Below are 26,420 nucleotides of genomic sequence, written 5' to 3'. Positions count from 1 at the left end.
AGCATGATTTCTTTGTTTTTGTACTCTGCCTCTTTTTACAAAGCCAAGTATCACATATGCTTTCTTAACCATCTTATCAACTTGCCCTGCCACCTTCAAAGATTTGTGAATATGCACCCCCCGGTCCCTCTGCTCCTCCACCCCCCTCAAAATAGTACCGATTAGATTATACTGCCTCTATGTTGTTCCTCCCAAAGTGCATCACTTCACACTTATCCACATTAAATTGCATCTGCCATGTGTGCCCATTTCACCAGTCTGTCTATGTCTTCCTGAAGTCTTCTACTATCTTGCTAACTATTTACTATGTTGCCAAGTTTTGTAAAATCGGCAAACTTTGAAATTGTACTCCCTATACCCCAGTCCAGGTCATTTATATATATCAAGAAAAGCAATGGTCCTAATCCTGACCTCTGGGGGACCCCACTGCATACTTCTCTCCAGTCTGAAAAACATCCGTTCACCACTACTCTCTGCTTCCTATTCTTTAACCAATTACGTACCCCAGTTAGTGCTGTCCCTTTAATCCCATGTGCTTCTATTTTCCGAATAAGTCTGTTATCAAATGCCTTTTGAAAATCCATATATACAACATCTACTGCACTCCATCAACCCTTGCTGTTACTTCATTAAAGAACTCAATCAGGCTAGTCAAACACGATTTGCCTTTAACAAATCCATGCTGGCTGTCCCTTGTTAACCCCTGCTTCTCCAGGTGAGAATTAATTTTGTCCTTGTCACTGATTTCCCACCACTGATGATAGACTGATTGGCCTGTAGTTACTAGGTTTATCTCTCCCCTTTTTTGAACAGGGCTGTAACATTTGCAGTCCTCTGGCAGCATTCCCATATCCAAGGAGGATTGAAAGATTGTGGTCAGAGCTTCTGCTATTTCCACCCTTACTTCCCTCAGTAACCTAGGATGCATCCCATCTGGACCAGGTGACTTGTTAACTTCGAGTGATGCCAACCTTTTTAGTACCTCCTTTCTATCTATTTTTATCCTATTCAATATCTCTACTCCCTCCTCCTCTACTGTGACATTAACTTCATCTTATTTTGTGAAGACAGATGCGAAGTACTCATTCAGTACCTCAGTCATGCCCTCTGCCTCCACAAGAAGATTTCCTTCTTTGTCCCTAATCGACCCACCATTCTTTTAACTATCTGTTTACTTTTTATATATGTTTATAAAAGATTTTTGGGTACCTTTTTATGTTACCTGCCAATCTTTTCTCATATTCTCTCTTTGCCCTTCTTATATCCTTTTTCAATTTCTCCCTGCACTCTCTGTGTTATATCTGGTTTTCTACTGTATTCTGTACCTGACATTTGTCATAAACCTCATTTTTCTGTTTTATTTTAACCTCTATTTCGTTTGTCATCCAGGGAACTCTAGCTTTGGATGCCCTATCTTTCTTCCTTATGGGAATATGCTTGGTTTGTACCCGAACTATCTCAGCCTTGAAGGCCTGCCTTTGCTCATTTACTGTTTCCTTGGCCAATCTTTGTTTCCAGTCCACCTGTGCTAAATACCTTCTCAAATCACTGAAATTGGCTCCCTTCCAGTTGAGTATTTTCACCTTTGATTTTTCTTTGTCCCTTTCCGTAACTACTTTAAACCTAATTATATTACGATCGCTATTACCCAGATGTTCTCCCACTGAAACACACTCCACTTGCCCCACTTCATTCCCTAGAACTAGATCGAGCACTTCTTCCTTCCTTGTTTAGCTGGAAACATACTAATTAAGAAAGATCACCTGTACACATTTTAAGAATTCCTCCTTTGTGTTACTAAGCACCACCTTCAACCTCCCTCCCCGCCCCTTCTATCTTTGGTTGTAGAGGTAACAAAATGCATGTTCCATCTCTAATTCTCTCTCAAATATTTTTGTAGGATATGAAACCCTTTGATTTTCCCCTCTATGCCCTTATTCGTCCATGTGGTGCACCAACTGTGGCCAAGGGTAGGTAGCTATCATGCTCTCAGTACCCAATGTTGGTCTCTTTTGGTTGCGAGTCAGTGCATGAGAGTGGTGAGTGAACATCTCTCTCTCACTCTCCTTCCTTCCATTATTGCCTCTAATGTGTAGGTAATTGCTTGGCCTTAGCACAATGTCTCCAAGCGCAAATCCAATTTGGATTTGGGAATTTAACAGGGGAGGGGATGGAATCCTGCCCGAGTCCCCACCACTCCATGAAGTTCTGCATGTGTGCAGCGCCACTGTTGCTTATATTTCTCCTTCCCTTGAGTCGAATAGTTTAACAGTGTTCCCTGCTGAATAAGTACTTTGAGAATGATGTGACGCTCCTTAGCTGCGCTTATTATCTCCTTTTTCTTTCTCTCTAGGCCAGAGCCACGGCACCTTCCGGAGAAACAGAATGGCATCAGTGCTGTGCGGACCATGGAGGCCTTTCATTTTGTCAGTTACGTTCCCATTAAAGGTCGCCTTTTTGAACTGGATGGTTTGAAAGCCTATCCCATTGATCACGGTATGAACCACTGCATGGTGTTGCACATCAACAAAAGACAGGCTACTCACCAAAGCACTTCAGTTTACATTTACATCAGGCACACAATCTGCAGCTTCTTCAGTTGGTGGCAGGCCTTTCTTATATTCAAAGTATGTTGGATTTGTGGTCCTGATAGTTTAATTGGACATCCCACAGGATTAGGTTGCATTCCCCCTTTCAAGTTGCGTCACACGTTATGGGTTAAGTTACATTTATCCTCTTCCATCGTTTAATACCTCCTGCTTCCAGGTATTTTTTTTCCTCCATGTCCTATGACTGGATTGTGGACTTTCCTCTCCTTTAACACTAGTGCTGTTCTGTGTGAGTACTTGATATTCACTGTAATTGCTAGAGGTCAGAGGCATCCTGGAATTCCTGTCCACACTAACAGTAGTAGGGCCTATTATTAACCACCTCATGCCATCTCCACTGAGTGTTTGCTACACCAGTTCCCCACAGTAGATTAGTTGGTGAGTGTACCACTCGCTATAGAACTGAGCCTCAACCCCATGGTTGAATAGTCCATCAACACTCGCTGTCTAGGCTCACATGAAGAATAGCATTTAGATGAGCAACCGGAAAGCAGCCAGTGGAGCAAGAGGCATCACTTTTATGAGAGGCGAAGAGAACATTGAGGAGGAAAAAATATGACACATACTTGTGGGAGCAGAGACCAAGGAAAACATCCTGAATGAAGTCTGCATGCAAACCAGCAGTATAGGAACAGGAGTAGGCCATTTTGCCCCTCAAGTTTGTTAACGTAGAAAATAGGAGCAGGAGTAGGCTATTCGGCCCTTCGAGCCTGCTCTTTCCCGCTCTTTCCCCATTCCCCTTGATGCCTTTTGTGTCTAGAAATCTATCTAGCTCCTTCTTAAATATATTCAGTGACTTGGCCTCCACAGCCTTCTGTGGTAGAGAATTCCACAGGTTCACCACCCTCTGAGTGAAGAAATTTCTCCTCATCTCAGTCCTAAATGTCTTACCCCGTATCCTGAGACTGTGACCCCCTCGTTCTAGAACCCCCAGCCAGGGGAAACATCCTCCCTGCATCCAGTCTGTCTAGCCCTGTCAGAATTTTATATGTTTCAATGAGATCCCCTCTCATTCTTCTAAACTCGAGTGAAGACAGGCCGAACCGACCCAATCTCTCCTCATATGACAGTCCTGCCATCCCAGGAATCAGTCTGGTGAACCTTCGCTGCACTCCCTCTATGGCAAGTATATCCTTCCTTAGGTAAGGAGACCAGAACTGCACACAATACTCCAGGTGTGGTTTCACCAAGGCCCTGTATAACTGCAGTAAGACATCCTTGCTCCTATACTCAAATCCTCTTGCAATGAAGGTCAGCATACCATTTGCCTTCCTAACTGCTTGCTGCACCTGCATGTTTGCTTTCAGTGACTGGTGTACAAGGACACCCAGGTCCCTTTGTACATCAACATTTCCCAATATCACCATTTAAATAATACTCTGCCTTTCTGTTTTTCCTTCCAAAGTGGATAACTTCACATTTATCCATGTTATACTGCATCTGCCATATATTTGCCCACTCACTTAGCTTGTCTATATCCCCTTGAAGCCTCTTTGCATCCTCCTCACAACTCGCAATCCCACCGAGTTTTGTGTCATCAGCAAACTTGGAAATATTACATTTGGTTCCCTCATCCAAATCATTGACATATATTGTGAATAGCTGGGGCCCAAGCACTGATCCCTGCAGTACCTCACTAGTCACTGCTTGCCATCCTGAAAAAGACCCATTTATTCCTACTCTCTGTTTCCTGTCTGTTAACTAATTTTCAGTCCATGCCAGTATATTACCCTCAATCCCATGTGCTTTAATTTTGCACACTAACCTCTCATGTGGGACTTTATCAAAGGCCTTCTAAAAATCCAAGTACACCGCATCCAATGGTTCTCCCTTATCTATTCTACCAGTTACATCCTCAAAAAACTTCAGTAGGTTTGTCAAACATGATTTCCCTTTCATAAATCCATGTTGACTTTGTCTAATCCCATTGATAAGTGTCTTGTTATCACACCCTTTATTATAAACCCTAGCATTTTTCCTACTACTGATGTTAAGCTAAATGGTCTGTAGTTCCCTGTTTTCTCTCTTCCCTCCTTTTTTTAAATAGTGGGGTTACATTTGCCACCCTCCAATATGCAGGAACTGTTCCATAATCTATAGAATTTTGGAAGATGACAACCAATGCATCCACTATTTCCATGGCTACCTCTTTTAGTACTCTGGGATGCAGATTATCAGGCCCTGGGGATTTATCGGCTTTCAGTCCCATTAATTTCTCCAGCACTTTTTTTTCTTACACTAATTTCCTTTAATTCCTCCTTCTCACTAGACCCTTGGTTCCCTACCATTTCTGGGAAGTTATTTGTGTCCTCTTCCGTGAAGATAGAACTGAAGTATTTGTTTAATTGCTCTGCCATTTCCTTGTTCCCCATTATAAATTCTCCCATTTCTGACTGTAAGGGACCTACATTTGTCTTCACTAATCTTTTTCTTTTTACTTGCTTGTAGAAGCTTTTACAGTCTGCTTTTATGTTCCTTGCAAGTTTACTCTCATACTCTATTTTTTCCCCTCTTAATCAATCTCTTGGTCATTTTTTGCTGAATTCTAAACTGCTCCCAATCCTCAGGCTTGCTACTTTTTCTGGTAACTTTATATGACTCCTCTTTAGATCTAATGCTATCCTTAATTTCTTTTGTTAACCATGGGCCGCTTTTCCTTTTGTGTTTTTGCAGCAGAAAGGAATGTATAACTTGCAATTCATGCATTCATTCCTTAAATGTTAGCCATTGCCTATCCACCGTCATGCCTGTTCCGCCATTCAGTTAGATCAAGGCTGATCTGTACCTCAACTCTATTTTCCAGCCTTTGATCCATATCCCTTAATACCCTTACCCATCAAAAATCTATCAATCTCAGTCTTAAAAATGTCATTGACCCTGCAGACACAGCCTTTTGGGAAAGCGAGTTCTAGATTTTCACTACCCTTTGTGTGGAAAACGCATTTCCTGATTTCACTCCTATTTGGCCTAGCTGTAATTTTAAGATTATGCCCCCTTGTTCTGGATTTCCCACATCCGAGAGGATAGTTCCCCTGTATCTACCCTATCAAATCCCTTTATCATTTTAAACACCTCAATTAGATCACCCCACAACCTTCTAAATTCGAGGTATTACAACCTAGGTTTATGCAACCGGCTCTCATAATTTAACCCTTTAAGCCCTGGTATCATACTGTTAAATCTGCGCTGATTCCCTTCCAATCAATATATCCTTCCTGAGGCATGGTGCCCAAAACTGGGCGCAATACTCCAGATGGGGACTGACCAAGGCTCTATACAACTGAAGTATAACTTCCTCCCCTTTATATTCCAACCCCCTTGAGATAAAGGCCAACATTTCATTAGCCTTTTTCATTACTTTTTGCACCCATGCAATAGCTTTTAGTGATTTGTGTACCTGGTCGCCCAAATCTTTTTGCTCCTCCACAGTTTCTGGCTTCTCACCATTAAAAAATATTCTTTCTTGTATCCAAAGTGGATGACCTCACACTTCCCATTGAACTCCATCTGCCAGTGTTTTACCCACTCACTTAATCTGTCCATGTCCCTTTGTAACATCCTGCTCACATCTACACAACTTACTGTTCCTCCTAACTTAATGTCACCTGCAAACTTTCGGTGCCATGGAGCACACGCTGCCAGAGAATGCCCTTAATATCCATCATCCCAGTACACTTAAATGAATGCTCAGAGCCCTGTAATTGTATAAACTCCTATCGGAGGACTAATGGAGGGGAAGGTGTACCTCATTCAGCATAATCACCCCTCTTTTAAAAATGAGTAGTGAGGGGCTATGGTGGAACTGAAAGTTGTGTGTGCACAATATTCATTCAAAGTTTATTATAGGTGTAAATATATAATCCATTGGTAAGGCAGCTCATTTTAAAAATATAATACCGTGTATATTTAAGGTGGGGTGACATGGACAGTTATATTTTCCCATACACTGGCTTGAACTGTTATGATGCCTGCTTTCTGCCGCATGTTGGCGTTCGATAACTGGAAGCTGAGATGAAGTGCCACTGAAATTCAGTCTGTCACCTCCAGTAACATTTAATGAGGGCTTTTCCAAATTGTCATGAATTTTCAGCAGTGTCGGAATCCCTGCGTTAACTTTAGCAAATATCCTGGTAGCATCTTGTAGCAGGAAGTCTGCTAGCTGCCTCTTTCAGTCACACTAGTTTTAATTTTTGTTTTGGCATTTGGCAAATTAAATTTTACGCCTCGTGCTAGAAGATCCTTTTTCACCTGTAACATTTAACCTCTCTTCCTCACACCCTCCTTTTCTCTTTATTTCATCAATACTTTCTGCATTCCTTTTTTATTCCTCCTAAGCTCCAAGTACATTTCCCCAAACAGGGATGCCCCTTCCTTTATCCTTACTGTGTTGATAACAAGGCTCATTGCATCATCGTCGACTTCAACTCATTCTTTCCCAGGATCTCAAAACTTAGGAACTCCTTATCTCCTGCAGTTCCCCTTCCTCCTACAATCTGCAAATTTTTAAAACCCAAGCTTAGCGTCACCTAATCACTACATCTCGAGTTATCTCATCCTGCACCATGAACCATTGCTCTTCCCCAAGGTTTCTTTAAGCAAAAGGTGTATTTTGTTGTAACAAGATTTGAATCTGTAGTGTTTCAGCCTCTGTGATGTGGCTTTTATGTAGTTTCTGATGTAGTCTGCTGGTGTTGTACTGAAGGATGAAACTCTCTTCTGTTTCCAGGGCCTTGGGGTGAGGATGAAGAGTGGACTGACAAAGCACGAAGAGTTATAATGGAGCGAATAGGACTGGCTACAGCTGGGTAATGATCTATACTAACATACATACTTTTATTCAGGAAATTTTAAAAATCCCCCTAACTCATTTGTTGTCACTTCTTTATTGTTGGCATCTGGTTAATGAGGTTGGTTACTGTAATCCATACAACTTGTAACTCACCAGGTGAGTCTGTATTAAAGAAATATTCTAGACTACAGGTTTCCTTCCCTAAAGGACATTAATGAACCAATTGGGTTATTACAACAATCCCACAGCTTCGTGGTCACTTACTGATATCAGCTTTTTTTTAAACTATATTCAAATTCTGAAAATGCCACCATGGGATTTGAACTCATGATTATTAGTCCAGTAACATAACCACTACACTACCGTACCCTTTTTACTGATGAAGATTAGGAGCGGGAATCCTGGCTGATTTTTGTTTTGTCGTTGCCCCCTTTCCTAGCTCAGTGTGTTAAGGCCAGTTATGGTGCCCTTGCCACCATTCCATCTGAAATCAATCAACTAACTCAACACAGACCAAGGATGCAAACCTCTAATCTTCCTGGTCTTTAGTGCTCTCAGTACCACACTGGGCAGCTACCCAACTGAGCTGTTAATTTTTTAACATGTTATTGACGGCAGCTGCTACTCTTCAGCTGACAGTGGCATTTGCCAGGCAGCAGTCACAGCTTTGTGGCCACGTGAGAGTTTTGAGTTCAAAAGTTTTATGTGCATGCCGTTAAGTGGAGTGCACTGTTTTGTCTTTTTTTTTGCGTTGCCAATCAATGTAATTTTTTGTCCCAGAGAACCATACCACGATATCCGTTTCAACCTGATGGCAGTGGTGCCAGATCGTAGGATGAAGTACGAAACGAAATTGAGCCTTCTGAAAATGAACCGGCAGACCGTGCTGGAGGCCCTACAGCAGGTATTTGTCTGAGAGAATCAGATCAAGAACGCTGAAATGGAAGTGTGATTTTAGGTACTGCAGTCATCCGCCCAGGAACACCAACCTAGTCCCTCAGTAAATCTGAAAATATGTCATTTCAGCCTTTCAACAAACTCTCACCAAGTGCCTTTCCTTCTTTGGATTCTGGGCGCAATGAGAAGTACAGATATGCTGGGAAAAATTCCTGCTTCTCCTTTAGTACAGTGGGAATTTGCCATTCACTCTCCACTGTAGACCTAGTAACATATGGTCTTTAGTGCTCTCAGTACCACACTGGGCAGTATATACTACTTCATCACCATGTGGAGGAAGTGCTGCATTTCAGTTGAGATGTTAAACTGAGGAACCATCTGCCTGCTCAGGTGGACATAAAAGAGCCGGGACTTCTCCCGGTGTCCTGGCCAGCATTCCTCTTTCAACCAGCGTTATTCCTTCATTTGCTGTTTGTGGGACCTTGCCGTGCACAAATTGGCTGCTGCGTTTGCTCTCATAACAACAATGACTACTTCAAAATTAATTGGCTGTAAAGTGCTTTGGAATATCCTGATAAGGAAGACATGATAAGACACTGAGCAAGCTCATTATTATTGGATTGTTACGTCTTTAGAAACATGGTATTTAAGGGGAAGCTAGATAAACACATGAGGGAGGAGGCTTGTGTAGAACATAAACACCGGCATGGACCTGTTGGGCCAAATGGCCTGTTTCTGAATTGTAAATTCAATGTAATGGTATACCATCATAAGACTCAGGAAATTGAATTGCATTTTTAAAATTCTTCCTGATTTACACAACTTTGTGCCAGGAAGATATAAATCGCCTCACCCAATAACACTGTTACTGGGCACTGCTCTTGTAATTCTCATGCTACTTTAATCCTCCAAATACCATCATTAACTTAGTTTCCTCACTCAAGCTACAGGGCTCCCAACAAGAATACTTGTTCAGTAGTCCTCATCCAGACTAGGCTAAGGGCTGCAGAGGAGGCTTGCGTGTGCTGCAGTTGGCCCTAGGATGGTGTAATGAATACCCCTGCTTTAAAGGATACCTCCTTACTGCATGAATATGAACTATTTCTAGACTTTCATTCCTTCATATATTCCAGATTCATTTTCAATTGAACTCATAAGTAGCGTCAAGTGGCCCTTCTACCTACTCCACAGGCTGTTCGTTTCGTACACTAAAGGATGTATTCTATCTCAGAAGGTCCGGTTCAAAGAGTTACTAATTTCTTGTTTTAGCTGATTCGTGTCACCCAGCCGGAGTTGATCCAGACGCAGAAACCCCAGGAAGCTCAAGCCATGGAGGAGGCAAAGCAAGCTTTGAACAAGCCTGCTCCTGAACCGGAGGGCAACAAGGTACACCCTGTACAGGATACCCTGCAAAGCGGTAAGCGTTAAATCACTATACAGGGCATGCCAATGACGTTATATTCACTTAGTCACTAACTCATCCCCTGCACTTTTCTAATGGACCATTTCGGATTTTCTGGGTTGGTCATGGTGATTAACATTTGCCCTGTGAGACATGTAAAGCATATGGCACTATTTGCGCGTATGCCCGTGGTGTTGCCATCAGTTTCTCTCCCCACCTTGCTGCCCTTTCTGCTCGGATCTGAAACATTTGTATCGTCCTTGCATCTCGGCCTGACTCAGTTTTTTAGCAGTGTCAAAAGGCTCTTGGGTTAAAGCCCCATCCCATAGACCTGAGCACAGAATCTACATTGACACTCCAGTGCAGTACTGAGGGAGTATGGTATTGTTGGAAGTGCCACCTTTTGAATGAGACGTTAAACCGAAGTCCCTTTTTGCCTGTTCAGGTGGATGAGAAAGTTCCCGTGGCACTATTCAGAGAATAGCATTGATTCTTCCTAGTGTCCGGGCCAACATTCCTCCCTCAACCAATAACACCAATATAGATTATTTTATTTGCCCGCTCTACCGTCTCTAATCTTATTCTTAACTCCACCGTCCAGCCATTTGACACCTCCATTGACCCTGGCCGAGATCCAAGCATTGAGTTTCTCCTTTAAATAGCTCACAAGTTTCCTTCTTTTGAGTTTTGCACGAGTAGACATCGGCTTGGAGAACCCCGTGGCCCGCGCAAGGACTGTGCGGGGTGCCGGCGCCCACAGTCCTTGGGCGGGCCACAGGGTTCTCCTCCTCCTTCCGTGGAATAGTTAAGCGGTGTTTGACAGGCTTTAGGCCAACAGTTGACTGTGAAAGAGTAGAATATCTAAATGGTTCATTGTTAATCATTGGACTCCTTGCACACCGTGCCGGCGCCCGCGGTCCTTGGGCGTGGTGCCGGCGCCCGCGGTCCTTGGGCGTGGTGCCGGCGCCCGCGGTCCTTGGGCGTGGTGCCGGCGACAGGGTTCTCCAAGCCGATATCTACTGACACCTCATTGGCAGCCCGTCTTATGTACTGTAATTCTTGAAATAATCGGCATATCAAAAAATTTCCCATATGGGCACAGGGAGGTTTGCATAGCACTAATACATAACCAGCTTCTCTTTGTTTCAGGATCCAGTGAAGACTTTGTGCCACAAACTCAGCCAGTTTATACATCCAGCCCATCAAGCAAACCAAAACTTCCAACCAAACTTGTAGAGCCCAGTACGAATGGACCTACGTCTGCCCCAAGCCCCATCGCCCAACGCTTGCCAGCTTTCCTTGATAACCACAACTATGCCAAGCCACCAATGCAGGTAGTCGCTTCCCTTCCTCTCCTGTCAATGAACAGTTTGAGCTAACAATACTGAGCAAACCAGAGCTTGTAAGTGAATTGCTTCATTTAAAGACTTGCAAAAATGTCCTAAGAAGTGAATTTTGTGTTGTTCAACCTGAGAGATATCTGTGCTTGGGAACTGTTTTCACCCACTGTCAGGATTGAATGCTCCCATGAGTGTTACAGCATGGGTCAGATGCAGAGTAAAGATACATCTACAGTGCCCAAGCAGTGTACCATAACCCCAAGCTCAGCAGGCCATTTCTACCACATCAGTGCAACATTTGAGGGTTCTACACCCAATATCTTTTGTAACTAAGACGATCAGCTTTGTGCTATAGGGTCATGCTCATTCAGAAGTAGGTTGATACAGCCTAAGCTCATATCACATTCATCTCACCAGTGTGCTCTGGATTCAAGCCAGGTCACATAGTGAAAGGACAGCGTTCTCACTGGCTAGCACCCAAATTTTGACGCAGACTCTTTGATGAATGCCACGATAGCTGAATAGTTACAGATCTTGCAATCACCTGTCCAGGCTGAGGCACGGTTTTTCTCTCCTTGACCAAGTCACTAGGTGAAGCCAAAAAAAATGTAATCTTAATTTCCAAAAATTCTTCCCACCTTGTCAGGACCGTGAGCTTACACTTGGTACTCCCTTCGGTTAGTTTAATCGCACACTTCCCCCTTTTTTCTGTAAGTTTACACTTCCCTGCCTTTTGAACTAAAATGTTATTTTCCCACCAGCTGTCATGTGTGTTTACACTTGCTGATTATCAGAGCACTCCCTGGCACTTGGGGGTGATGCAGAATGATCCAGCAATGCAGACACTGCTCTTCTGACTCAAACTGTGGCTCAGCTGGTAGCACTCTCGCCTCTGAGTCAGCAGGTTGTGGGTTCAAGCCCCACTCCAGAGGCTTGAGCACACAATCCAGGCTGGCACTCCAGTGCAGTACTAAGGGAGTGCTGCACTGTCGGAGGTGCCGTCTTTCGGATGAGTCATTAAACCGAGGCCCCATCTGCCCTCTTGGGAGGACGTAAAAGATCCCGCGGCACTATTCGAAGAAGAGCAGACGAGTTCTCCCTGGTGTCCTGGCCAATTTTTATCCCTCAACCAACACCTAAAACATGATCTGGTCATTTATTTAATTGCTGTTTGTGGGTCTTTGCTGTGCGCAAATTGGCTGCCGTGTTTCCTACATTACAACAGTGACTACACTTCAAAAGAAATTAATTGGCAGTAAAGCGCTTTAGGACATCCTGAGATTGTGAAAGACACTATATAAATGCAAGTTTTTTCTTTCCACCTTTCTTTTCCCTGGAGATAATGAATCTCTCAGTTGTTAATAAGATTATGTTAATGAAAATTTCAGGCTATTGCCACTTGACTTGAGAAGACAAGGCCAACCCAAACTGCCATAGGTTTTCCCACTCTACCCTGCTGCGAGCTTTTTCAGTGTTCAAAAAGAGAACCATTATTAAATCCATCACTTAACCCAATCTGTGCACAACAATCTCTGTATTGCATGAAGCCAACTTGTCTTTGAGACCATGTTCACCCATATTCAGGACTATTACCTCAAGTGTGATCAGCAGGGTGTCCGTATCACCATTATAGTCATTTTCATAGAATTTATAGCACAGAAATAGGCAATTTGGCTCAACTGGTCTATGCCGGTGTTTGTGCTCCACACGAGTCTCCTCCCACCCAACTTCATCTAACCCTATCAGCATAAACTTCTATTCCTTTCTCTCTCATGTACATATCTAGCTTCCCCTTAAATGTATATCTATGCTATTCGCCTCAACTACTCCACTTTCTGAGTAAAGAAGTTTCTCCTGAATTCTCTATTGGGACGTTTGAGATGTTTTGGTGAATGTTTCATCGAGTAAACAGCACAGAAACAGGCCATTCGGCCCAACTGGTCTTTCCCAGCATTTATGCTTCACACGAACCTCCTCACTCCCTACTTCATCTAAGCCTATCAGCATGCCCATCTATTCCTTTCTGCATTGCGTGCTTATCTAGCTTCCCCTTAAATGCATCTATGCTATTTGCCTCAACTACACCTTATGGTAGCGAGTTCCACATTCTTACCACTCTTTGGGTAAAGATGTTTCTCCTGAATTCCCTATTGCATTGCCATATTTTTAACAGCAGGGTGTCCTGCCAGGATGGTATGTTGCCTCCCTGGTGCCAGGGTCAAGGATGGTCCATATTGGTAGAAAAAGTGATGAGGTCCTGCAGGCAGATTTTAAGGAACTAGGAAAGAGAATAATAAGCAGGACCTCAAAGGTAGTAATCTCCTGATTACTCCCAGTGCCATGCACTAGTGAGTATAGAAATAGGAGGATAGTGAAGATGAATGCGTGGCTGGAGAGATGGTGCAGGAGGGAGGGCTTTAGATTCCTGGGGCATTGGAAGCGGTTCTGGGGGAGGTGGGACCTGTACAAGCCAGAAAGGTTGCACCTCAACAGGGCGGGGACCAATATCCTGGGGAGGTTTGCGAGTGCTCTTGGGGAAGGTTTAAACTAGCTTGGCAGAGGCGTGGGAACCTGAGCATAGATTCAGAAAGGAGAGTAGCAGAGCTGGAAATGGAAGGCAGAAAATTAGTGAGTGAGTTTGGAAGGCAGAGGAAACAAATGTTAGAAAATAGACGACAAAGAGGTATGGCAGTGGTCAATGATACATACTTCAATGCAAGGAGTATAGTGAATAAGGCAGATGAGTTGAGGGCACAGATAGACAAGTGGAAGTATGATATCATAGCTATGACTGACACATGGCTTAAAGAAGGGCAGGAATGGCAGCTCAACATTTCTGGTTACAGGGTTTTCAGACAAGATAGAGAGGGGGATAAAAAAGGAGGGGGGTTGACAATATTGGTTAAAGAAACAATTACAGCTGTGAGGAAGGATGATATGTTAGAAGGATCATCAAATGAGGCCATATGGGTTGAGCTAAAGGACAAAAAAGGGGCAGTCACATTGCTGGGAGTGTACTATAGACCCCCAAACTGTCAGAGGGAGATAGATAGAAGAGCATATATGTAGGCAAATTTCTGAGAAGTGCAAGAACAATAGGGCAGTAATGGTCGGGGATTTCAACCACCCTAATATTACCTGAATCAGTGTAAAAGGTAGAGAGGGCGCAGAATTCTTAAAATGCATTCAGGAGATATTTTTTAGCCAGTACATAGCAAGCCCAGCAAGTGATGGGACAGATCTTGGGGGACTTAGTTTTATGGATTGAAGCTGGACAGGTGGAAGGAGTATCTGTGGGGAGAGCATTTTGGTGGTAGTGATTTAGTTAGATTTAGCAAAGTTATGGAAAAGGACATATTTTCCATAATGTCCTTCATGGAAATTAAGGGATCATATTTACTGTAATAAAAGTTCTAAATTGGGAAAAGGCAAATTTTACTATGCTGAGAAGTAATTTAGCAAAAGTGGACTAGAAACAGCTACTTGTAGGTAAAGCAGTGGGAAGCATTCAAGGGGGAGATAGTGAGGGTTCAGAGCAAATATGTTCCCACAAAGAAAAAGGGTGGGACTGCCAAATCAAGAGCCCCCTGGATGTCAAGGAGCATACAGGGTAAGATAAGGCAAAAAAGGGAAGTTTATGTCAGATACCAGGAGCTCAATACTGCAGAAAGCCTAGAGGAGTATAGAAAGTGCAGGGGTGAAATTAAAAAGGAAATTAGAAAAGCAGAGAGGGCATGAAAGAATACTGGCAAGTAAAATCAAGGAAAACCCAAAGATGTTTTATAAATACATAAAGAGCAAGAGAATAACTAAGGAAAGAGTAGGGCCTATTTGAGACCAAAAAGGTAACCTATATGTGGTGGCAGAAGATGTAGGTATGGTTCTTAATGAATACTATGTGTCTGTCTTCACAAAAGGGGAGGATGATGCAAGCATTGTAGATTAGGAGTGTGAAATATTGGATGGGATAAATATAGTGAGGGAGGAAATATTAAGGGGATTAGCATCTTTGAAAGTAGATAAATCACCAGGCCCAGATGAAATGGACCCCAGGCTGTTAAGAGAAGCAAGGGCGAAACAACAGAGGCTCTGACCATCATTTTCCAATCCTCTCTGGCTACAGGCGTGGTGCCGCAAGATTGGAGGACTGCTAATGTACCATTGTTTAAAAAGAGAGAAAAGGATAGACCGAGTAATTACAGGCCGGTCAGCCTAATCTCGGTGGTGGGCAAATTATTGGAAACAATTCTGAGGGACAGTATCAATCATCATTTAGAAAGGTACGGGTTAATCAAGGACAGTCAGCGTGGATTTGTTAAGGGAAGGTCATGTCTGACTAACTTGATCGAATTTTTTGAGGAGGTAACAAGGAGGGTTAATGAGGGTAGCATGTTTGATGTAGTCTACATGGATTTTAGCAAGGCTTTTGACAAGGTCCCACGTGGCAGACTGGTCAGAAAAGTAAAAGGCCATGGGATCCAAGGGAAAGTGGCAATTTGGATTCAAAATTGGCTCACTGGCAGGAAGCAAAGGGTAATGGTCGACTGGTATTTTTGTGACTGGAAGGCTGTTTCCAGTAGAGTTTCACAGGGCTCAATACTAGGTCCCTTGCTTTTTGTGGTATATATAAATGACATGGACTTAAATGTAGGGGGCATAATTAAGAAGTTTGCAGATGATACAAAAATTGGCCGTGTGGTTGATAGTGAGGAGGTAAGCTGTAGACTGCAGGAAGATATCAATGGACTGGTCAGGTGGGCAGAAAAGTGTCAAATGGAATCCAATCCGGAGAAGTGTGAGGTAATGCATTTGGGGAGGGCAAACAAGGCAAGGGAGTACAAAATAAATGGGAGGATACTGAGAGGTGTAGAGGAACAGAGGGACCTTGGAGTGCATGTCCACAGATCCCTGAAGGTAGCAGGACAGGCAGATAAGATGGTTAAGAAGGCATACGGGATACTTTCTTTTATTAGCTGAGGCACAGAATATAAGAGCAGGGAGGTTATGCTAGAACTGTATAAAACATTGGTTAGGCCACAGCTTGAGTACTGCGTACAGTTCTGGTCACCACATTACAGGAAAGATGTGAAAGCACTTGAGAGGGTATAGAGGAGATTTACAAGGATGTTGCCAGAACTGGAGAATTTTAGCTATGACGAAAGATTGGAGGGTTGTTTTCTTTGGAACAAAGGAGGCTGAGGGGAGATTTAATTGAGGTGTATAAAATTACGAGGGGCCTAGATAGAGTGGATAGGATGGACCTATTTCCTTTATCAGAGGGGTCAATAACCAGGGGACACCGATTTAAAATAATTGGTAGAAGGATTAGAGGGGAGCTGAGGAGAATTTTTTTCACCCAGAGGGTGATGGGGTTCAGGAACTCACTGCCTGAAAGAGTGGTAGAGGCAGAAACTCCCATCGCAGCATTTACTTGGATATGCACTTGAAGTACCGTAACCTACAGGACGATGGACCAAGTGCTGGAAAGTGGGATTAGGCTGGGTAGCTCTTTTTCCGCTGGCACAGACTCGATGGTCCAAATGGCCTCCTTCTGTGCCGTAAATTTCTATGATTCTATGTGTCCCATACTAATCTAAGCAAGCCGCTAACCTCCTTTCTTCCTCACATGATTTTGTGAGCACATGTAATCAGGAGAATCATAGAATCATACAGCACAGAAGAAGGCCATTCAGCCCACCATACCTGTGCCGGCTTTAAAAGAGCGATTGAATTTGTCCCACTACTCATTCAGTTATTGAAGCATCATTTGGTCTCCACAGTCCTATTAGTGCAATCTGTGTTCTTGAAATGTTCAGACAGACCTGAAGAACCTTTACTTTTGAGTGGTATCATTTGCTGTAGTAACTTTGAAGGTGGCATCTCCCTTAATGGATTCAGTGGGTAACCACACCACCCAGGGTGAAACTGAGCCATGCAGTCCAGTAGGTCCCGAGCTGCTTCCCACGTCTGGGCTAAGTTGGCTGGTTTCAAACAGGACAGCAGTTTGAGGTGCTGCAATTGGTCTCAGTGTCACCGGTAGAGGGGAGCAAGAATCGATTAGGATTGCTATAGAATCATAGAAGTTTACAACAAGGAAACAGGCCCTTCGGCCCAACATGTCCATGTCGCACAGTTTATACCACTAAGCTAGTCCCAATTGCCTGCACTTGGCCCATATCGCTCTATACCCATCTTACCCATGTAACTGTCCAAATGCTTTTATAAGACAAAATTGTACCCGCCTCTACTACTGTCTCTGGCAGCTCGTTCCAGACACTCACCACCCTTTGAGTGAAAAAATTGCCCCTCTGGACCCTTTAGTATCTCTCCCCTCTCACCTTAAATCTATGTCCCCTCGTTATAGACTCCCCTACCTTTGGGAAAAGATTTTGACTATCTACCTTATTTATGCCCCTCATTATTTTATAGACTTCTATAAGATCACCCCTTAACCTCCTACTCTCCAGGGGAAAAAAGTCCCAGTCTATCTAACCTCTCCCTATAAGTCAAACCATCAAGTCCCGGTAGCATCCTAGTAAATCTTTTCTGCACTCTTTCTAGTTTAATAATATCCTTTCTATAATAGGGTGACCAGAACTGTACACAGTATTCCAAGTGTGGCCTTATTAATGTCTTGTACAACTTCAACAAGACATCCCAACTCCTGTATTCAATGTTCTGACCAATGAAACCAAGCATGCCGAATGCCTTCTTCACCACCCTATCCACCTGTGACTCCACTTTCAAGGAGCTATGAACCTGTACTCCTAGATCTCTTTGTTCTATAACTCTCCCCAAAGCCCTACCATAAAAGGAGTAGGTCCTGGCCCGATTCGATCTACCAAAATGCATCACCTCACATTTATCTAAATTAAACTCCATCTGCCATTCATCGGCCCACTGGCCCAATTTATCAAGATCCCGTTGCAATTCTAGATAACCTTCTTCACTGTCCACAATGCCACCAATCTTGGTGTCATCTGCAAACTTACTAACCAGGCCTCCTAAATTCTCATCCAAATCATTAATATAAATAACAAATAACAGCGGTCCCAGCACCGATCCCCGAGGCACACCGCTGGTCACAGGCCTCCAGTTTGAAAAACAACCCTCTACAACCACCCTCTGTCTTCTGTCGTCAAGCCAATTTTGTATCCAATTGGCTACCTCACCTTGGATCCCGTGAGATTTAACCTTATGTAACAACCTACCATGTGGTACCTTGTCAAAGGCTTTGCTGAAGTCCATGTAGACCACGTCTACTGCACAGCCCTCATCTATCTTCTTGGTTACCCCTTCAAAAAACTCAATCAAATTCATGAGACATGATTTTCCTCTCACAAAACCATGCTGACTGTTCCTAATTCGTCCCTGCCTCTCCAAATGCCTGTAGATCCTGTCTCTCAGAATACCCTCTAACAACTTACCCACTACAGATGTCAGGCTCACTGGTCTGTAGTTCCCAGGCTTTTCCCTCCCGCCCTTCTTAAACAAAGCACAACATTTGCTACCCTCCAATCTTCAGGCACCTCACCTGTCGCTGTCGATGATTCAAATATCTCTGCTAGGGGACCCGCAATTTCCTCCCTAACCTCCCATAACGTCTTGGGATACATTTCATCAGGTCCCGGAGATTTATCTACCTTGATGCGCGTTAAGACTTCCAGCACCTCCCTCTCTGTAATATGTACACTCCTCAAGACATCACTATTTATTTCCCCAAGTTCCCTAACATCCATGCCTTTCTCAACCGTAAATACCGATGTGAAATATTCATTCAGGATCTCACCCATCTTTTGTGGTTCCGCACATAGATGACCTTGTTGATCCTTAAGAGGCCCTACTCTCTCCCTAGTTACTCTTTTGCCCTTTATGTATTTGTAGAAGTTCTTTGGATTCTCCTTTGCCTTATCTGCCAAAGCAATCTCATGTCCCCTTTTTGCCCTCCTGATTTCTCTAGCTATAACATCCCAGTCCCATGTACCCATCCATGCCCTGAGTTCATCTGCCTTGCCCATCAGACTTCTTGCATTGAAATAAATGCAGTTTAATTTAGACTTCCCTTGGTCTTTGCCCTGCTTTCTCAGACCATCTGTCCGGTCATGTTTTGTACACTCTCCCTTACTGCCTTTTGTTTCTGTCACCACTTTACTTCCCACTGACTTCCTGCATCAGTTCCCATCCCCCTGCCACATTAGTTTAAACCCTCCCCAACAGCACTAGCAAACACTCCCCCTAGGACATTGGTTCCAGTCCTGCCCAGGTGCAGACCATCCAATTTGTACTGGTCCCACCTCCCCCAGAACCGGTTCCAATGGCCCAGGAATTTGAATCCCTCCCTCTTGCACCATCTCTCAAGCCACGTATTCATCCTAGCTATCCTGTCATTCCTACTCTGACTAGCCCGTGGCACTGGTAGCAATCCTGAGATTACTACCTTTGAGGTCCTACTTTTTAGTTTAACTCCTAACTCCCTAAATTCAGCTTGTAGGACCTCATCCCGTTTTTTACCTATATCGTTGGTACCTATATGCACCACGACAACTGGCTGTTCACCCTCCCCCTCCAGAATGTCCTGCAGCCGCTCCGAGACATCCCTGACCCTTGCACCAGGGAGGCAACATACCATCCTGGAGTCTCGGTTGCGTCCGCAGAAATGCCTGTCTATTCCCCTAACAATCGAGTCCCCTATAACTATAGCTCTGCCACTCTTTTTCCTGCCCTCCTGTGCAGCAGAGCCAGCCACGGTGCCATGAACCTGGCCGCTGTCACCTTCCCCTGGTGAGCCATCTCCCCCAACAGCATCCAAAACGGTATACCTGTTTGAGAGGGGGATGGCCACAGGGGATCCCTGCCTGCACCTCTTACTCTGCCTGGTGGTCACCCATTCACTTCCTGCCTGTACTCCCTTTACCAACTCGCTAAACGTGCTATCCACGAGTTTCTCTGCATCGCGGATGCTCCACAGTGAATCCACCCTCAGCTCCAGCTCCGAGATACGATCGGTCATTAGCTGCAGGTGGACACACTTCCTGCACACATGGTCGGCAGGGACACTGGTAGTGTCCATGACTTCCCACATCTTGCAGGAGGGGCATATCACGGGTGCGAGGTCTGCTGCCATGACTTGCCTTAGCTTAGTTACCCCTTTTAAATTACGTTGAAATTAGAAAATGTTAACTATACTTGGGACCTAGGTTCACTTAAAAAAAACACTACCTGCTATAAAACCTGCAGACCTTCCCTTTCTTATTACTTTACTTCCAGTAAAATGGTAGAAATTCTCACCTGAACCTACTCACCAATCAGCTCCGGTCTCACCAATCACCAACCCGCTTCACCTGTGACGTCACTCTTAGATTTTTATCGGAACGCGGTCGTTCCACTCCCGCTCTCGCTGTGCGTTGTTTTTAACCTCGCTCCGCTCTCACTGGTTCCCGCCGCTCCGGTGAAATCCTGCAAAGAATGTGTGACTGAGGGCAGGATCAGGAATTGGTGCGATGTCCCAGTGGTCACATAGCCTGCTGATGCTGTGTTTATACAGGAAGAATAACCACTTGGGTGAAATATTGCAGGGCGTCCAGTACCGCAGAACTGTTCCATAGCTAGAGTCAGCTACGTCGGCAGAGGAGAAAACTGAGGAATGATCGCAAACGCTTCAGTGACTGAAATGATTGGGATTCTTATTTCTTCCCCATGCTCGTTGACAGGAGAGTAAACGATAGTTTGCAAGGTTCACCCCCAACTTTGTAAAGCCATGGTACATTTGGTAAACTGCAAGCACTGCCTGGAACAGTGTTCTATAACTTACCTTAGTCTTCCTCATTCTTAGAGTTTTGCCTCCCCGTGGAGAGCTGCCTCCATTTCTACCCCTCGTTCTCTTTCTACCCTGGCGTGGCTGGGACCTGTGTTCCTGTTTCGCTGTTTTAACTTCCACTAGTTTTGATGTTGGGTGTTTATTCACTGCTCTCGCTGGTTCCTTTCGTCCTCATGATGCTTCCTCCAGGCAGAGAATTGAATGCCTTCCTCCAATTGAATCTGCAATAGGTGAGGGCAATGGAGATCACCTCAATGCCTACAGCATAAATTTCTTAAAGGAATACGCCTAGATAATGTTTCCTTGTGGGTTGCTCGCAAGTCCCTTTTTGGATGTGGAGGTGAAACTTGTGTCAGAGAATGAGGAAAGCTGTAAATAGTGCAACACCTTAACCTTTTGGGAGATCAGTTTGGAATGTTTGTTTATATAAAAAGTGATGCAGCATTTGGTGTAGCACAAGGCCCAGTAGAGCAAATGGTCCCAGGTTCAGACCCCAGTCCATGCTGATCTCAGCCAGGGTGACAGTTGCGGCAGTACAATTGACCCCAGCACCCTTGGGTGAGGTAAAGGCAGAATCAGCCAGAGTAAGGTACCAAAGAGCTGCCTGTCGAACTGTATGTCAGTACACGTCAGTACCTTCAGGAGAGGAGAGGTAAAACGTGGGGTGGGGAGGCAATATGATCATTGAGAGAACTATTTGGTAGAAGTTACTGTGCTCAACAACACATCTTTTTCAAAAAAGGTTCTGCTTTTTGGTTAAGTTGTTAGATATGAGGCATTGATATCATTGGCTTCTAGCACGTGGACTGACCAAGTCATTTTTAAATGAGCCCTTGTTTTGCCAGATTAGCTGTCTAAATCCAGTGTGAATGAGGCTGGGGGGATTCAGTTTGGTAGCCAGGTCAGTGTGTTATCACTTGTTGTTCTCACCTTCCCACAGGAAGAGGAAGACCTTGCTTCTGGTGTTGGTCATGGCCGACTGCCCATCCCCCAGCACCACCGTTACTCAGACGATGATGACGAGTACGATGAGGAAGAGGAGGAAGATGGTCAGAATACCAACACAGCTATCAGGTCAGTCCAGTGCACGTGCAGCTCCCAGGGATTCAGCTTCCAAAATGTAGTCACGATCTGTTGGTACCATATCGCAGCAAGGAGTCAACACCTTCAGGAGAGGAGAAAGCAGGGGAACTAATCGGTGGTTCTATGCACTATTCTGTGCTAGGAATTAGCTGATATATCCTTTCCCCTCTCGTAGTCTGGTCATTGATAGTACTATCATTATCTAAAGTACCCACAAGGTTCCCCCCATTAACTCAGTTGGTAAGTACACCAGCTTAGGGTGGAACTGAACTGTGTATAGCAAGGAGATCCCAGGTTTAATCCTAGGTCTGTATGGAGTTAGCTGATCTGAGCCACGGAGACGAGTGCTGCAGTTGGTCTGGGCTCGGGATAAGAAACATCAGCCAGGGTTCCAACTCCTAATTGCTATTCAGTGACCCCAGCTGGAAAATCCACACATGATGCCAGGTTAACAAAAGGATGGGCATGGTGCTCTTAGTTGAATTGCCTGCTGACACTCATCAGCAATGTTTTCGCATGCACCTATGGTGACTATATTTAGTGAGCCAACAAAATCTCACCTAGTTCCAATACGTAGGGCCATGTCAATTTTCTCCCCTCCACTCCTGAAGGCACTGACTGTTGCTGGAATACAAATGCACAAAGTGTCCCCCACCCTTTAAGAACGAGTCTAATATTAATGTGCAAGCCTGGATAGTGAATGTTGGCAGCCAAGCCCAAATCTGTCCACAGCCAATGCCCACACATCATAGAATCGTACAGCACAGAAGGAGGCCATTCAGCCCATCGTGCCTGTCCCAGCTCTTTGGAAGAGCTATCCAATTAGTTCCACTCCCCCATTCTTTTCCCATAGCCTTGCAAATTTCTCCTTTTCAAATATATATCCAATTCCCTTTCTGAAAGTTACTATTGAATCTGCATCAACCACCCTTTCAGGCAATGCATTCCAGATCACAGCAACTCGCTGCATAAAAAAAATTCTTATTTCCCCCTAGATTTTTTGCCAATTAACATAAATCTGTGTCCTCTGGTTAACAACCCTCCCGCCACTGTGAACAGTTTCTCCCTATCTACTCTGTCAAAACCCCTCGTAATTTTGAACACCTCCATCAAAACCCCATTAACCTTCTCTGCTCTAAGTAGGACAATCTTGGCTTCTCCAGTCTCTCCACATAACTGAAGTCCCTCATCCCTGGCACCATTCTAGTAAAGCTCCTCTGCACCCCCTCCAAGGCCTTGATATCCTTCCTAAAGGATGTTGCGCAGAATTGGCCACAATACTCCAGCTGAGGCCTAACCCGTGAGTTATAAAGGTTTACCATACCTGCAGCAGAAGGTCACAGGATAGTCATTGGGAGTGAGAAACCTGACTGCCTTCCTGGCCTATGGGCACTGAGGCCAACTATCGAATCCTGAGGCTAGGAAGGGAAAGTCAGCCAGGTGTTATTAACTAACTGGGCACATGGGACCTTCTCAACTGTAAGGCTCAGTACCACAATAATTTATTCACTGAACTGTTAGGAGACCCTCGGCATGGTTACATGGTCACACTCACACCCCTCTTTTCATTGTTGGTGTAGTTACAATCTAATCAGCTATTGTGCATGTATATAAGAGTAATATGAAAAAATATTTCCTACGTTGCCTCAGCATCAAACAAGTTTGTTTACTTTTCATTCTTTATGTGCAGGTATAAAAAGAAGAGCCATCTGTTGGAGGAGCAGCGACCCAGTGAGCAGCTTTCCCTTCTGCAGCCCAGCACTATCAACGTACTGACTGAGAAGCTAAAGGAATCCCAAAAGGACTTGTCTATTCCCCTTTGCATAAAGACCGGTAGCGGTGGCGTTCCCGCCCATCCACAGCCATCTCCGACCCCCAGTAACGAGAGCACAGATACCGCCTCGGAGATTGGGAGCGCGTTCAACTCTCCGCTCCGCTCCCCCATCCGTTCGGCCAACCCCACCCGCCCCTCAAGCCCAGTCACCTCTCACATCTCCAAAGTGTTGTTTGGGGAGGAGGAAAGTCTGTCCCGAGTGGATTGCATGCGTTACAACCGAGCAGTGCGCGACCTTGGGCCGGTTGTTAGCACAAACCTGTTGCACCTGGGAGATGAAGGAATGCTGCAGACCCTCAGAATCACAGGTAGGAGCCAGGTGATGAGAGGTTGAGGGGGCATGTGAAGCCCTGCAATAGGAAAGATGTAAAGAAAGAAAGACTTGCATTTATATAACACCTTTAACGACCCCAGGTCGTCCCAAAGGGCTTTACAACCAATTAAGTACTTTTTAAAGTGTAGTCACTGTTGTAATGTAGGAAAGAGGCAGTAATGAGGCTGCACTAATGATACAGTGAGCAGCTGCCTCAGACAGACCAGGAAAATCCCAATCTTCGGTTTGTGCTGAGTTAGCTGAGCAGTAATAGGGCCACGATAATTAGCCTCCGTGCCCCCAGTCTAGGGAGCGTAGAAATTGAGCCAGGGATCCCTCTCATTTTACAGCACCTCTTTGGTCTCATATTTCATGATCCCTATGCAAATTAGTGTGAGGACAGATTCTATGGTAACTGAGGGTCTCCCTGGGACATATGCCATCAACCCAAGAGATTTGTTAGTCTTCAGTCCCTTTTATTTTTTAAGTCTCTTGTTTTTCAAGTCACTCCTTCACACTGATCTCAAAATATTCTATGATAATCGTCGTCTCACAATAGATAGCAAACTAGGATTTTCCTCCCTGGTGAACTCTTCTAAATATGACCATTAAGTAATTCAACCACCTTTTCTTTTAAAGATCTTACTATTTACTGTATATCTCTCTGGTGTTCTGTTAGCACCCAATCTCCTTCTGACATTGTGTACGTACCCTTCCCTTTTCACTATAGCTTTATGTAATGCGTTTTTATTCTTATCTCCATTTTACATTCTCTGTTCATCCATTTTGGAGACAACTCGTTCAGTGCACATTTATTTCCTTTTGGTATACACTTGTCTTTCATATTTAATACTTAACTGGTTCCCTCCCTTAGCCGTGCGGCCACTTAACCTCTTTTAGTTTCCCCCTTGTTCCAGAGAGGTTTTCTTTCTATACTTCAGTTCTGGTCCTTGCTGGCGCTAGCTTTGATCATATTCTGGTCGCTGATCCCCAGAGATCATATTTTGGTCACTGATCCCCAGAGATTCCCTTCACTTCTGCATTGTGGATATACCATCCTGATTGTTTGCAGGCTCCAAGGCTAGATGTCCATTTCATCGACCCCATCCCCCACTTTGTGCATCCATTATATATTGTGTCAAGAAGCAGTCTAATGCCACAATAACCAGTTCAGATTCGGTCTCCACACTTTCCTTTAGGCATTCCCAGTTATATTTGATTGGTTGAAGTCACACATCATTCATTGTGCATGCCCTTCTAATCTCATCATATGCGATGCTGCGGTCTTCCATTACCTGACAGGAGAGTGTATCATACCCCAGTTGTAAACTCGGTTCTCTGCCTTTTTTTTTAGATCATTTCACTTTTTCCCTTCCCCGAGATATCATTTTACATTCTTGAACACAGATAATTTTGTACGTTTAAAGCTACCTCTCTAATCATCTCCTTTTCTTGACAAGGAACGGTTTGAAATTAAGTGAGCTTTAATTATAACTGTCACCCTCTATGTTCACTTGTCTGTAAAACAAAGCAGCCTGACGAGTCATATGTGACCTGGTCTCAATAAAATATTTCCAGCTCGCCTACTGAAAGACTGGCCAAGTGCACGTGAGGGCATGTAAGAAAGACACAAATATCCAGTTCATATCCTATTGTTAGACCCCTGGGTTATGCTATTGTATGATTAGATACTGGGCAGTATGGGCACACTCATGAACGTAAGGTGCAGAGACCGCTTACGGGAGTGACCAGCGCTGCTGAATCTATGAGAATATCTGGGGCAGACCTCAAATTTATAACGTCCTATAATTCATTCCAGACAAGTTGATCTGCCTTGGCGATCGATGTCAGACATTTAGGAAGAGTTTGTTAACCGCTACTGGGACATCATTTTTTTTTTAACTGTCACCTCTTTGGTTGTAGACCAGCAGAAAACAGAGTCCATTAAAAGCTCACCACTGCCTCACAGTGTGGACAGGCCTACGGAAGTCAAAATGGAGGATGGAAAAGAGTCCCCGGCATCCTGTGACAGGAAGGAGAAATTTCCAGGGAGTGGAAGCATTGAACAAAATGTTGCAGAAAAGTATTCCCCTAAGGTAGGCTTCCTGTCTGTTGACTGGCTGAGTGATGATTGCTGTAATAAATGAAGGATTCAGATGGATCAGAAGGTAATTGCACCACCCGGTGTGGTTCTGAACCACAGGTCATCCCAGGTTTCATCTTCAGTCAATGTTGAATTAGGTGCTGGGGCAGTGGTACGGGCAGTATGGGCACATCCCTAAATGTAAGATGTGGGGACTACTTAGAGTGACCAGTTATTTAGTTTAACTGCCCCA

The 26,420-nt window shown here is 44.3% G+C and overlaps 1 protein-coding gene across 2 annotated transcripts in view; it reads left to right on the top strand.

Moving 5' to 3' along the window:
* bap1 (BRCA1 associated deubiquitinase 1) overlaps positions 1 to 26,420 on the top strand; it is a 55,230-nt gene that overhangs the window by 21,468 nt on the left and 7,342 nt on the right. For both annotated transcript variants that reach the window (XM_067998984.1, XM_067998985.1), the window contains exons 7-14: positions 2,354 to 2,496; positions 7,336 to 7,414; positions 8,179 to 8,302; positions 9,565 to 9,712; positions 10,847 to 11,031; positions 21,795 to 21,928; positions 23,628 to 24,079; positions 26,008 to 26,180. In XM_067998984.1, coding sequence (XP_067855085.1) covers positions 2,354 to 2,496; positions 7,336 to 7,414; positions 8,179 to 8,302; positions 9,565 to 9,712; positions 10,847 to 11,031; positions 21,795 to 21,928; positions 23,628 to 24,079; positions 26,008 to 26,180 — 1,438 coding nt within the window. The remainder of the gene's footprint in view (positions 1 to 2,353; positions 2,497 to 7,335; positions 7,415 to 8,178; positions 8,303 to 9,564; positions 9,713 to 10,846; positions 11,032 to 21,794; positions 21,929 to 23,627; positions 24,080 to 26,007; positions 26,181 to 26,420) is intronic.

The sequence above is a fragment of the Heptranchias perlo genome, chromosome 17 (assembly GCF_035084215.1).
Source record: "Heptranchias perlo isolate sHepPer1 chromosome 17, sHepPer1.hap1, whole genome shotgun sequence".
Classification (NCBI taxonomy): Eukaryota; Metazoa; Chordata; class Chondrichthyes; order Hexanchiformes; family Hexanchidae; genus Heptranchias; species Heptranchias perlo.
Note: the sequence above shows the minus strand (reverse complement) of the source record. Positions and strands in the feature narration are given on the sequence as shown.